At 31.1% G+C, this 14,546-nt stretch overlaps 1 protein-coding gene across 1 annotated transcript; it reads left to right on the plus strand.

The window, feature by feature from the left end:
• The first annotated feature begins 741 nt into the window (after positions 1-741).
• On the plus strand, positions 742-14,131 carry LOC132743914 (NXPE family member 4-like). Its single transcript, XM_060732507.1, has 8 exons — positions 742-1,728; positions 3,359-3,477; positions 4,240-4,379; positions 4,636-4,913; positions 5,637-5,902; positions 6,497-6,516; positions 7,915-8,136; positions 11,756-14,131. Exons 1-8 carry the CDS (start codon positions 1,720-1,722, stop codon positions 12,403-12,405), a joined length of 1,704 nt encoding a protein of 567 aa, XP_060588490.1. The 5' UTR covers positions 742-1,719; the 3' UTR covers positions 12,406-14,131.
• Positions 14,132-14,546: the final 415 nt, after the last annotated feature.

Genomic DNA, 14,546 nt, shown 5'->3' on the forward strand with positions numbered 1-14,546 from the left:
ACAATTCGTTTTACATATAATTATTTACCTCTTTTACTAAGAAAAACAGATCGCCAAAACTATGTCATTAGCTCTGAATCAATATGAGTTGAACAAAAATATGGAACCAAAGTGATCCCTCTTAAGCATTGATCAAAATAAAATTGCATGAATATTGCAGACTCAGTTTGAATGAGTCTGTACATGAGGGCCAGGAAATATAAAAACACTGAAGTGAAGTTCGGGCAACTTTTTACAGCTGCCACACGGCACTTGACACCTGCTGTCACACATGGTTATCTCAAATTTAGATGTCAACATCTCACAATGTACCATCTAGTTTTTTTCACATTGTGTTCTTTGCAACCAACAAATTTAGGTTTATTGCATTAAAAAAAACAATAAGCACAGCACCAATAGATGAATGTTTGTTACATCATTGTTTTATCTACTTTAAAACTAAATATATCACTTACTCCGAGAGTAAACTTCTTACATCATTATATTATGAAAAAATAGAAAAAAACGGCAGCTACTGTTGTAAGTCTACCAATTCTTATTTACGAACAACCGAATCTCGGCTTTTACCTAACCATATATTTTACCATCATGAACCTAAACATTAAATATTTTTATACTCAGAATGCGTAGGTCATGGAAAATACAGATGTTCATAAGTGCAACTATATAATGTATAATGACTTTGATATGTTACAAGGAATTTTTTTTTAAATCATGAAAAATAAACGTCCCTTTCGGGGTTGTTTTTATTCAGTGAAATGACAATCATAGGAAATAGTTAAGAATGTAACACAAGAAAATCTAGAAATCAATGTACTATACCAAGATTTTTGTTCCAAAGTAATCAAAATTAGTTGACAAACACGTGGTGCCACGTCACTGCTATTTCCACTTACATTTTGAAAGTATGTAGTAAACCAAAACATGGGTACGCAAATGAAATACTTTTCAATTGGTTAAAATTCAGATACAAACTTATATTTATCGTTGATTCACTATAGCCGCAGATAAGCAACTTGCCTAAAATAGATGTACACAAATGTGAAACAAATCGCCAGCCTTTAATGATTGGATCATACTTTATATGATCGTGTGCACAATGTGCTCTTCGGAACTTTCGTAGTTTACATTATCCATGAAATCCACAAAAAATAATCCCTTGCGATAAAAATAATTTCACAATATGAATCATTTTAATGATGCAATAACATGCGCTTTTTTAAGATTTTTTTTTCTTTTTTGAAAATCCATTTGGATTGATATTATAATACCCACAGGAAATAACTGATCCGATCATTCACGGCCGAGCCAAAAGAATATAGTTTTAACATACTAAAGAGGCTTTTCTTTTGATACAAATGGTATATTACCATACAACTGTTTACAATATTTGATTTAACAAACACTAAAGTGGACATTATACTGATTGAATTTTAATATTTGTCTGATATTTTTTGATATCTTACTGTTAAATATTGTTAAATGTTATTGAAAAAACTATTGTTTATTATCATTGTACAGTACAAAGTAGTGTGCGTTCAATGTTTGTCAGCTGGTGTTTTAAAGTCGTAAATTATCCATAATACTGTATTTGTTAAGTGTCAACATTGCAATAATTTTGTAACAACATAACACCTGGTATTGGATATATCTGAATCTGTAAATAATTTATTTGTGATATCCAATGAATCACAATCAATTACCATACTGTGCTAAATCATGAATAAGGTTTGTTCTTTAAATGTTATCTTTTATATTTGAAGCATAATAAATAGAACGAATATTAGGCATGATTATTTTAACAAAATGCATATAAATAAGTGTTCCTGTTATTATTAATTTTTATTTCATAACAACTTTATTAAACTTAAACCCCCAGAGCATAAACGTTTTTATTCGTATGCAGGTGCTCTTCTTTCAATATTCTGTGTGCATATTATTGTTTTGTAACATGCTTTTCAGTTAACAATAAAATTATAGTTTGGTCATTTCAAATTGGACATCAAATTTTCATATTAGGCAAATTATTGTTGAATGCAATAAAATGTTATTCATGAATATAAATTTCATCAAAAATACATTCTGTACTTGAATCATTTAGATTTAGGGAAGCAAATAATTTTAGCACATTGGATGTTGAAACTGAAACAACATTCAATATTTTGTTTCAGAATATTTTTTTAACAATATGTATATTTTCATGTAATGACTTCATGAAGGTTAAAATTAAAGCGCATTTTTGAAACTCAGCAAAAACCAGTCAAAGGAACATATATACGAATACATGTATATGAATAAACACTACTTTACATATTTGTTTGTTTGTTTTACATGCGAAATCAAATAATGTTTCATCAATTAAAATAAAATAATATATTTCAATTCGTGGCTATGCTATTCTTGACGTTATCGCATCTAATATTCTCTTATTTATTAGAAATTTCGATTGTACACTTTTTTTCTCTTTATGTTTTGCAGTTTAGCATGTTTTCTAAAATACCTGATATTTAATTAGTAAATAAGCAAAATAGTTATAATACACAATCAGTGCAGTATTTTGGGGGAAAAACATAAAGAAAAAATGAATGAATTAATGACACAGTTTTCATCATTACTCAACTATATTTATTCTGTTTCTTTAAAAAAATGAATGATTATGGAAACTAATGTTTTTAGTTCCTCATTACCCGATCTTTATTCATTTTGTTTCACTACATTTTACATGGACGAACGGTAAGTAAATGTCGGTTAAATGTTAAATGTTCCCTCTAATGCTAGCTAAAAATACAGATAAACACACATTTCTGTCTGTTAACCTGTTAAAGCATCCTAGCAAGAAATTCAACTTTCGCCTTTTTTAATTTTCATATTTTTAAAAATTGAAATATAATTGTTACGAATAAAAAAACAATGTTAAATTATTGCTTTCCCTTAAGTTTTCAATATTTTCTCGGATACTTTTATGAAAATAATTGAAATATTTGCTATTATAAATATATGTGATTTTAAATTACAAAAAAAATGAGATAGGGGTCGAAATGTCTTACCCACTAGGGGTCGAAATTCATGTAAAAAGGGGTCTAAGTGTCAAGGGGTCTAGAAGTCATCTTAATACCGTAAGGAGTCGAGAAGTCAAGGGGTCTAAATTTCTTACTTGCAGTCAATTTAAGGGGTCTAAGTGTCTTAGGGGTCTAAGTGTCATGGATCGAAATGTCTTAAGGGTCGAGGTGTGAATGGGTCGAGGTGTCAATGGGTCGAGATGTCATAGACTCATATAAAGGTACAAGAATGAATTAATTTAATGTCCTGAGGACATTTATTTTTAAATAACAGCATATTTATACATGTTTATTTGCAGGTAACATTGTTGATTTGTTTGTTCCTCACCTCCATTGGAATACAATTACTTTTTTTCGATTCAAAGTATAAAGAAAACGAAAAACAACGTAAATATGAATGGAAAAATGACCCATTAAGGTAGGATTTAAAATAGATTATACACCTTTTTAGTTACATGAATACAATTTTGAATCTTCATTCACATTTACTCATTACGGACCAATTCATTCGATTTATGTTACCACGAATAGCATCACTTCCTTTAATTCCTACAACGTGGAGATAATGATTGAAAAGCACATTTATTAAAAATTATTTACTGCAACAAAACATGTTGTAGTTTTTTTTACTAAGAAATGACATCATACTTTTTGTCTTTTTTCAATTTTTATCATTGTATTTAATGAAAAACCTGAATGTCAAAGTTTTTTTCCTGAAAAAAAATTAACTGTACCAAAACAAAACTCGATATAGTCGATGACAATATCCAAGGTCATAGTACTTTATTTTATGTTGCGAGTTCAAATACAACTCAACATGTAGTACACACGTGTATTTATTACTTCAGTTCTTTTCTTCTGTTTAACACTTTATCTTATAGAAAAATTCATTATCTCATTACACAAATGACATGTCATTACTTTTTTTCAAACATTCAAAGCAATTTTTTAAGCACCAGTTCGTTGTATAATGTAATGGGTTATTGCTGCTTATGACTTATGAACAGTTTATTTTATATTCCCAACACATACGATAATAAGCATTGCATTGTTAACAAGACATATCTTAATTTCATTTGTTACATTAGATTAATTATTATAATTATAAATAGGAAAGATAATTTTACCTGAATTTATATAACAACGTCTAATGCTAATATGAACAAAATTGTCGATTAAGGTCACAATCCCAAAGGCTAAACAAAGATAAGCATTTACGAAACCGAATGGACATTAAAGCTCGAAAAGACATTGTAGTGGTCAAACAATGTAAAGATGCGAATACTGCCGCAAGCGCATTGTTCTCCACATTAATGCTAGGTAAATATTCTAATATTTGGTTATTGTTTGATATTTTGTTTTGTCAGGAACCGAATTAAGGCAAATAACCTACAAATAAATGAGCTATGCATTTTAGAAACAAAAGACATTCAATTTAATAATTCACTCACATAACACCACTATGTCTTTTCGTTATTATTAAAAACAATTTGAACCTGACCTATGAATGTAAAGAATAAGTTATGAAGTTAAACAAACATCTTAAACTTTATTATTATTTACCTCGGCAATGAAGATTCCTTAGATCGGTTGTTTAAGATTGGAGATAAGATTCGTGTATTGGTAGAACTATTTGATTCATATGGGAAAAGGAAAACAATAGGCGGAGACCATCTTCGTGCTAGAATATGGAACGTTGAGTTTAGTCTATCAGCTCCTGGGACAGTGTTTGACAATACAAACGGATCATATATGATAATATTTGAATGTTTCTGGGGCGGACCATCACAGATAAGTGTATCAATAGCATATACACGAGAAGGAGTTTCAGCACTTTTTAGATTGATGACAAGAGTAGGTATTCATCATTCTTCGTACCTAAATATTCACTTGAAGAAAAACAAAATGGAGCTTTGTCATATATATATTAACTTATATTAACATGTTTTATTGTTTTGTTTTAAATTCTCTAAATATCAGTACCCGGAAAAATTGTTATCCTACGGAAACATTAATCACAACAAATTTGCATCAACATTGCAGTCTCGGTTTGATTGAGTCGCTATATTTTCCAATGATATCGTTAAGTTTTGTTTACATTTTTTTGTGACCATCTATCTTACAAGTCCCTTTGTCTAACTTTATCAGTACAACAGTATTAACATCGCTTCCTATTATAATTTATTTCTATTCATTTTCCAAAATGAAGTTATTGATTAGTTAAAATATTGAAATATCAACATTATCTAGTCCACGAATATCATTGATAATTGAGTATAGTGTTGTGCCTGGAATCGATACCACATAAATTCTCAAATTACAAAACAATCGCCTAACATGGAGATAAGTTCTTCTTATTTCATCGTTATCCCACAAATATTTCGTTCATAAACGGAAGTTTTGTTTTGTAATTTTCAAAGTGTAATAACATTTACTTATAACTTGTAGTAAGACGTTACGAAATAATAATTTGTATACATTTAAAGGTATATGCAAATAAGGTAATATGTCGCACAATTTATGCTCGCGAATAATACTTTAATCATTTATTTGAAGGTGCTTTAAATTAATATGCAGGTACTTGCCATGGTAAACATTGAAGCAAGGTACGAGCATGAAAATGAAACGGAAGATGCGTTATGTCATCCCGACGTTAACCACCTAAATGTACATACACACTATAAAGAAATTTGCAATTTTACTCTTTTAAATTCAGGATTACCATGGTTTTGTGGTAAACCTGAAAATAAAAATATAAATTGCAAGGATTGGAAATATAGTAGACATACATACCAAGATAATACATATTTGCTTAATCAATGTGAACAAGATGTTTTAAAAAGGCAAGTATTTGATTTTTTTCAATTCATACTTAACGCAAAATGAAACGCGTATGCTATAAAATTACCGATTATTTCTAATTAATCCTTGTTTAATTTTGAAACTGTGCATGCGAGGGTCTATGAGCAAAAGCATATAATTTTTTACGAATGAAATAAAACAAGTCATAAGAAAACTCGTTCAAACTCACTCGCTGCTTCGTGTTAAATTAATCATAATGCGTAAGCAGATAAAATGCATTAACCCTCTTTTAAATCAGGCGGAGAAAAACTTCACTTTTCATCGTTATCGCAAATACAGGGTTCAAAAAACCCAAGTTTTGTGTAATTTTCAAATTTGACCTTTTACTTTTGTAAGGTTCAAAATTTTTATCATCTTGGTATATCAAATAGAATAGTTGCTTTTGTATTAATATTGGTGTTTATTATGCTTAGGTAAACAGAAGCAATAAATGAAAATGAACGGGAAATGGGTATGTTATTAAAACCTTACAGACACATAAGTAAAGGGAATTTGCAAAATTTCTTTTAAAATGTGATTAACAATGTGTGGTAAATTAAAAACATTATGAATTTGCAATGATTAAATATTTGTAGTAAACAGAATACATCAACATGTATAAAATGTTTTAAAAAGAGAATAAACAACCCTTAAAAAACTCAAACGGCAATATTAAATTACGGATTCTTTCATGTGCCCTAAACAAGAAAAAAGGAGCGGACCTAAATAAAATGGAATTTTAAAAGGACATCTGAGGAAATGAATCCTGCATATCACAGACAAACTTTCAAAAGACATTTTAAAAAGCAGGCAACATTTAACATATCCTAAGGGTGATTATACACTATTCAAAGAGGAATACTGAAACCAACTAAATTGAAAAAAGGCCAAAAAGAAGAAACTAAAAATACCACATAACATGTTTACACAACAATTATGTCATGCTGAACGATCGTCAAGGATCGAACATATAAAATCATAGATAATATGTATGGGGAGACTTTTTACAGCCGCCACACGGCACAAATAACACTGATGTGATCATAAAATAGAGGAAAACAACCAATAAAGAATGCTCAACAAGGCAATATTGAAAATGTTGCTGGCTCGCTGACTTTCTGTACCTGTATTTTATTACAACTCTTCAGCCCCATCTTCATGTCCCGGTTTCGCGTCCCGGGATCAACCGTGGTAAATATTTGTGTGGCCGTAGCGGTTTCGTGAAGAACCGGGACAAACTTTGGTGAACCGGGACAAACCGGGAAATTGCCATGGTTAAATGTTTAATACAACCGGGGCTCACCGGCACTCACCGTCAAGGAAACCCAGAACCGTGTTCGGCTTGGCACCCGAAATCGCCGGCAAAACACCGTATCTGTACTGCATCAATACAGTGACAAACCGTATCTGTCTTTTTTTTAACCAAATGACTGATGTTAACGTGGTCAAGCAGTTTTATTCTCATACTTGAACCAGGAAGCATCGACTCATTACCGGGCGTCAACGGGACAGTGTCGGCATCAACCGTAGCTTAACAGTCGCGAAATCGGCGATGGTTGGGATAAATCGTGATGAAACCGTAACTAGTCGAATCTCCACCGGGATCAACCGGGAATACACCTGGTAAGAATCGGCACTTACTGTATACATCCAGTGCTATATCGGGCACTGAATCGGAATACACATCGGCTCTGTCGAGTGATGTGTAAACGCAGTTTGATTCTTCAGAAAAACACCACGGAACACCCAGGTTCACCGGTTTAAAACACAGTAGTGACCGTGGCCGGGAAAGTGTAAATGAGGCTTTCCGATAATGTCAATAAAGATATATTTACATTTTAGTTGATGTTATATAAATAATACCACAAAGAATACTTATGATCGCATCAAAGGCATCAACACACTTATTTCATATCCTTATCCCTTTCCTTTTCCATCGCACCAAAGGCATGAGTACATTGATAACATATTTAGTTCAAATTAATTTATACATACTTATTTAAAGTTGTTTGAGATTGCACAAAATGCTTTAACACAATATTAATGTTACTGTTGTACTTTCACAGATCACACCAAACGATTCAACAAACTATTAACGTTACTATTCAAGAAACGACGAAGAATAATCAAGTTGAACGAATTTCTTGCCTCGAATATAATACAACTAATTTGTGGTTTTTGAAACAGACAACCGGATATTTACAAAATTTGACTTGGCATACAACCCATTGCAAAGGTATTTTATTTACACTGACGTGAAAACTAATTTAGAAATTAAATATTTTGTGAAACAGGACAGTATTATGTAGAAAAAATACCATCATATCAATTATGTAATGTATTACCGCTCTGTTGTCATTTAAGGTAATCTGAGCCCGAGATATTAAGCTGAACTATACGACTACAATATAAACTACCATAAATGATATACATTATAAGATAACTGTTCTTAAAATATATTTCAATATCTTAATTTTTAACCTGCTCAGATTCTACAAACAGAAAATATTGTATTTGACTAGTTATCATACGTTTGTTGTATAAATGACCGTAATTCTTTAGTGGTGGTATTTCTCTTTAACAACTTTCACATATTCATTTTATAATATACTCAAAAACAAAAGTGTGCATAGTGATGAGGAAAGCTTTCCAGGCGTTATCCACAGCCAGTTCATTTCATGTTTAATAATCTTAATGCATACAAACTATGAAATTAAAAAGTAGTTTTTTTGTAGGGACTTGTTAATCACATAAACGTGGTATAGTTCAAAACAAAATGAATACAACGTTAATAGACTATAAATGTAGTTTTATTGAAATCTTCGAGGTATTTGGTTTTTGTATTAGATTTAAGTAAGTTTAAGATCGTTGTCTCGTCTAACATATTGCATTGTCGTGTTCGTGTGACACCAGTTAGAGGAAAAATTTCCATTCCAAAGATGAGTAGGTTACTTTCATGGTTTTATCATTGCTTAAATACATTGACGTTTTATAGGTAGCCACAGTGTCAGCATACGAAATTAATTCAAAGTGTTTCGCGGTTGTCTTTCCCTCATACTAGTAACTCTTCCATGCACTTTCTTGTAGTCATGCTGTTTTGGAATGCAGCATGAAGGGCTATCCTTCCCCTGTTGAGAAAGGGTATTGACACTTGACATCACCATTTTAACATTCAATAACACAGCGAAAGTGAAAATCGGGCAAAACATGTCTATAGATGCCTTACGTATACTTTAAGCAAACGATGAGCGGATGTACTCAATGCAAGACAAATGTACTTGCGTCACATGATTTAAATTTGAAAAAAATAATGACCAACAAAATTACAGTTATGGAGAATGACACATATTATATTTTTATCCAAACAATATAACTTCATAAGGGTGGTTATTAATTTAACAAGTAGCTGAACAAATATTAAAATGAATATTCAGGGTATATTAGATGTCAAAATCGGTGGCTGTAACATATGAACAACATCGTTAACAACAAATATTATATTTGAACTGATCTTTGTGTGTCAAAATAGAGGAATACGAAATCCCAAAATAACGCCCAAGACAAAAAAAAATGAAAAAAAAATTGCAGGCTCGGTTTGGTTTAGCCAGTTCATGAACAGTATTGGAAATTGCAAATTACCATTCACGGCCCCTAGCACCAGGTTAAAGTACTTCCGCAGATGTGTTAATACGGCTTTTTAATGAAAGCTTTAAGATAACACGTTTTTTTATCATTTCATGAAAAACATCAACGAGAAAACAATGTACGAGACTTGTACTTCACTTCAATGTTTGTTTTATTCTTCTGGTCCTTCGGGATCATTGATTTCAGCAATTTTAAGTTGATTACCGCTCAAGCCGGTGCGTTGGGCATGTTGCACCTTTTCTTTATCCATAATGTACAGACTCAATCAAACCGAGTCTGCAATTTTCATGTAATTTTGTTATGTTTAAGCTTCTGTGGGATCACATTTTTTTCCTGATTTTTATACTTCACAACAGCACAACATGTCTAGTGCTGTGCGTCAGCTGTTAACAGGTTGCCGTACTTCACTTAAGTGTTGTTATATTTTTCTAGTCCTTCGGGATTATAAAAGCCAGCGCTATTAAGTGTTGAGAATTGAGTACCACTCATTTAAATAAGTTCATTTACCTGGAAAGTTCGCAGGAATAAATGTACTCGTCAATACATTGCACAAACATGCAGAGCAATTCGGTTAATCGGTTATCGTAAATACACAATTTAAGCATTAGAAATTGTTAATTCACATCGCTATCCCTCCATCGAAAACGCTCTTCAGGAAACCGGGGCATAAAAGTTAAGATTAATCACCATCGCTTATAATAATAATAATAATAATAATAATAATAATAGTGATAAAAAATAACTAATTAAGAATAACCACGAAAACAACAACAAAAACAAAAACAAAAAGAAAACACCGTGTCCTGCATTTGACGAACAAGAAGCAGAGATATCTCTTTTTATGCACCCTAATGTATTTGACCACTTCTGAAAAGCTTTAACACTGCGCAATTCGACATGGTGTTTCTGTACAAAAATTATTAAAATAATGGGGAATGAACTGATTTTCTTCATCCATCGATGAGTTTGTTTAACACTCTTTCCTTTAAGTGTATTCTTTTAATTGAAAAACAGTGTCGGAAATAAGGCCATTGATATGTATTTATCATTACATAGGAAAACGATATGAATAAACCCTGGTATAAACAAGTTTTTTTTTATAATTTATTATTTCTCTGTGATCATACAGTAATAAAGTGTACATAACATATAATAAACTTCTGTCCAGAAGATACAAAAGCATGGTCACAAAGAGTTGGTTTTCTTTACACACAAACACACGCACGCACACGCTCGAACAAACATCCGCACCCATACACCCACATTTCCAATTCATAAATACCAACAGGATTTATAACAATACATATTTTGAACATAACGCACACACAAAACAGCACACATACATTTCGGGTACCATCAGCAATACGATACTAGTATTAGTGTAAACTAATATTTAAACAAAAACAAAAAGGGAAAGTAAAGAGGGTGAAAATTAAATGCAAAAGAACAAGAAAAAAAACAGAAGGTACATTTACAGTTTTTGACTGCTTTTAAACATAATTGTTTTATATTTCATGTAAGTAAGATATTTTCATATGGTATATATTCGTATCTGGGAAAATTCTATTCCATTTTTGAAAATGAATTTCCAGTTTATCGCGATTAAATGCAATACATTTTTCAATACATAGTCTGCTCCAAAAATAATGTAAAAATAAGTTAAATTGTGGTGTGCGTTTTCCGATTTTGCAACTATATATGTAATATTTTGCCACCAAAAGAATAAAAAAAATTGCATCTTTTTGTGTATCTGTGATTGTAAATAAGAGAGATATTGTTTTCAAGTTAATTTCTATATTAATTTTTTTTTGAAATATTCTATTAAATCCCTCCAAAAAAGTTGCGTGTAAGAACATTGCCAAAAACGATGTTCAATAGATTCAATATCCATTGCACAAAAATCACAAAGAATCGAGGAAGAAAGGTTTTGTTTTAGAAGACTTTTGTTTGTAGCAATAGTTCTGTGTAGATATTTATATTAAAATTTCTAAAGTATGTGTCAATCGTTGTTGATATAATGTTTTTGTATATTTTTTCCCAACATAGATTGTCGTTTTCAAAGATATTTTCCCACTTATTTTCTGCATTTTCCCACTTATTTTCTACATAAACAAGCTTACATAATTATTCAATTGTTCCTCGTAACCATTTGTTTAAATACATATTATATACGCCTTATTTACCTTACGTTATGACAAGTATTTTTTCAGGCTTTTTCCAAGAAGACCTTGGTGATTGTATGAGAAATAAAACACTTTATCTATTTGGAGATTCAACAGTCCGGCAATGGTATTCAGCAATAAAAAGTCGGATCAATTGCAAACACTTAACGAAGACAAACCCGAAATTAACAGCAGCAGAGTGCATCGTGAAAAACAAGAACTTTACGATGTTTTTAGCACCACACTGTTATCCGTTTTACATAAGCAAAGATCAATGGAAATATGCTTTAGATTATCTAACGTCAATAGCTAGACGAATTAACCAAATACCACCATTTGAAGATGCAATAGTTTTAGTTCATATATTTGCACACATGAAAACATTCCACTATAAGAACTTCAAAGAAAAGATCAGTAATATACGTCATGCCATTGAAACGCTTTTAGAAAGGAATAAGCAGGTTAAAGTATTTATTAAAATGCCACATACATTTACTAATAATATTGCAGGAATAAATGACTTTTTCGAATCAAAATTTTCAGAAATAATATTCGAGGTTTTTGAAGGGCTATTTAATAAGGTAATACCCTTAGATCAAAAAGACGCAACGAATGCCGCGATGTCCAAATTTTTGCATCCTCCAAACTTTATAGCCGATGCTATGGTGAATCAGATGTTTAGTTACATATGTGAATAAATGAACAAAACAAAACACAATCATCAAATTAAAAAAAGGAACAGGAGACATTTGGTTTTAACTACACTCTCGTATAAGCTATTTATTGCACTTTTTTAATTCAGAGACTTAGTTCAATTAAAAATTACATTACCAATTACAAATTAGTGACAAAAATAACCAGCTGCGAATTCTTTTTATTTGATACTGCAATTTCAAAAAACATACTGTCAAATGAAGATAAAATGTGGAACTTAAAACTGTTTATGCATGGTAAAACAATTATGAGGCAAAATGCGCTAAAGTAGAAAAAGAAGATAATTTTAGAAACGAGCAGATCAGAGAGGTTTAGACTGACATTTATTGAATCTCTTCATGTAATTTACCTATTGAAGCTAGTAGAGAAAACTAGCTAAGCATGGATTTGAGCGTTTCCAGAACACGTGTTTATGATTTTGAATTTGTGTTTGGATGGAGAAACATGAACATAGATGAATGCTAGTTTATCTCTGTATATGTATTATAAGGATAATGTTTGAAATCGTCTCGATTCGGTGTTTTTTATGCATATAAATCAAAAAATATATTTCTCTAACGTTTAAATGGGCCAGTATAATTGTCACTCATGGATATTACAAACTTCCTTTTCAATGAAAAGATGACGGCCACCACTTTTAAAACATGAAAAGGAGGATTAAAAAATATTTCAAATATTCTAAAGGTTTTGTGTCATATAGTGCCATAGTTTTGTTGGAGAATATATATTAGAGAGAGAAAGACATTACATCCAAAATTAATATGAATTCAATAAATAATATAATTATGGGTTACATAAAGCTGATGAAATATTACATACATATTGTTATCAAAGAAATACATGTTTATCAAATAATCATACACGTTTCATCATTTATTCAAAATAGAAACAATAAGTCGATAAGCATGCAGTGCACAATATAAATTATATATATTATACACTTATGTTTTAAATATTCAGATATATCGCTGCAATAAAATGCAAACACTTGTATTTTCATTTTCCGTATTTTCTGTTAAAATTTACCTATCACATTAGTGGAACTAATTGTCGGTATTTTCACTGGCGTGTTGAATGACTTCTGTCTTCTAAATTTATAACAAGTAATATTAAAAGTAAATAATAAGAAAAGAAAGATACTCAACTGTTTTAGCTATTTTATCATATTAAAACGAGAAAAGTATATAATAAACAAGACTTATCATTGTTTCTATAATTTCGGGATTTTTCTTTCACCTCGGGAAATGAAATAATCAAATCTTACAAGTGACTACAGTCACGTGAAAAATATTTATTTTCATAAAACTTGCTGAGTATACATCTTGTATTTGGTAGCTGATTTTGAACACTTTTGTGCAGCGTGTTGTCGACCTTGTCGACAGAGACTTGGGCGCATTGTCGTACTGTCGTCTTGTCGCTAACGATGCATGCCAAAGGGCGCGTTGTCTTCCGGCATGTTGTCGCGATGTCACATTTTCGCTCGGCTCATATCGAAGGATTGGCTATTTTTATAAATATAAACAAAGCGTAAAGGCGACATGGCGACAACACGCCGATTGGTGTGCTTCGCTAGCAACAAAATGACAAGATGACAGTTCAACGACGCACCATTCGGTCCGTTTTCCTAGCCACAAGACGACAAGACAAAAAAAAAGGCGATAACGATATGGGTTAGATTGTCGCTAAAAACAACGCAACGCGCAAAGTGTACCAAATCAGACAGCAAAAAATAAAACAAGAACATGATAATATTAAGTTTGTCAAGCATTCAAAAATTAATCGTTTACTATATCACTGAATGATGTGATATGTCGTTGATTTTTTCTTCTTCGATTTTTTTCAGATTCACTTATATATGAAAACAAAATAAATTAAACAACATACACTAGTTATTTTATACAACTAAGTATTTTATGGAGTCTATTCGTTGCCAAAAGTCCATGAAACTTGACAATGTATTCTTCGGTCCTACTTAACTAATTAGTAAAACTCTAATGGTCTATCCGAGCGTTACATACTGCATTGGTATTAAACGTTTTGATTATCTCAATTTGATAAAATGGAAGCTGGTAACATGCAACATGCAAACTGTATTTAAAAAATGTATGACTTCAAATTTGCGAAA

Source organism: Ruditapes philippinarum, unplaced genomic scaffold (genome assembly GCF_026571515.1).
Source record: "Ruditapes philippinarum isolate M1 unplaced genomic scaffold, ASM2657151v2 ctg369_1_1_1_1, whole genome shotgun sequence".
In the NCBI taxonomy this organism is placed as follows: domain Eukaryota; kingdom Metazoa; phylum Mollusca; class Bivalvia; order Venerida; family Veneridae; genus Ruditapes; species Ruditapes philippinarum.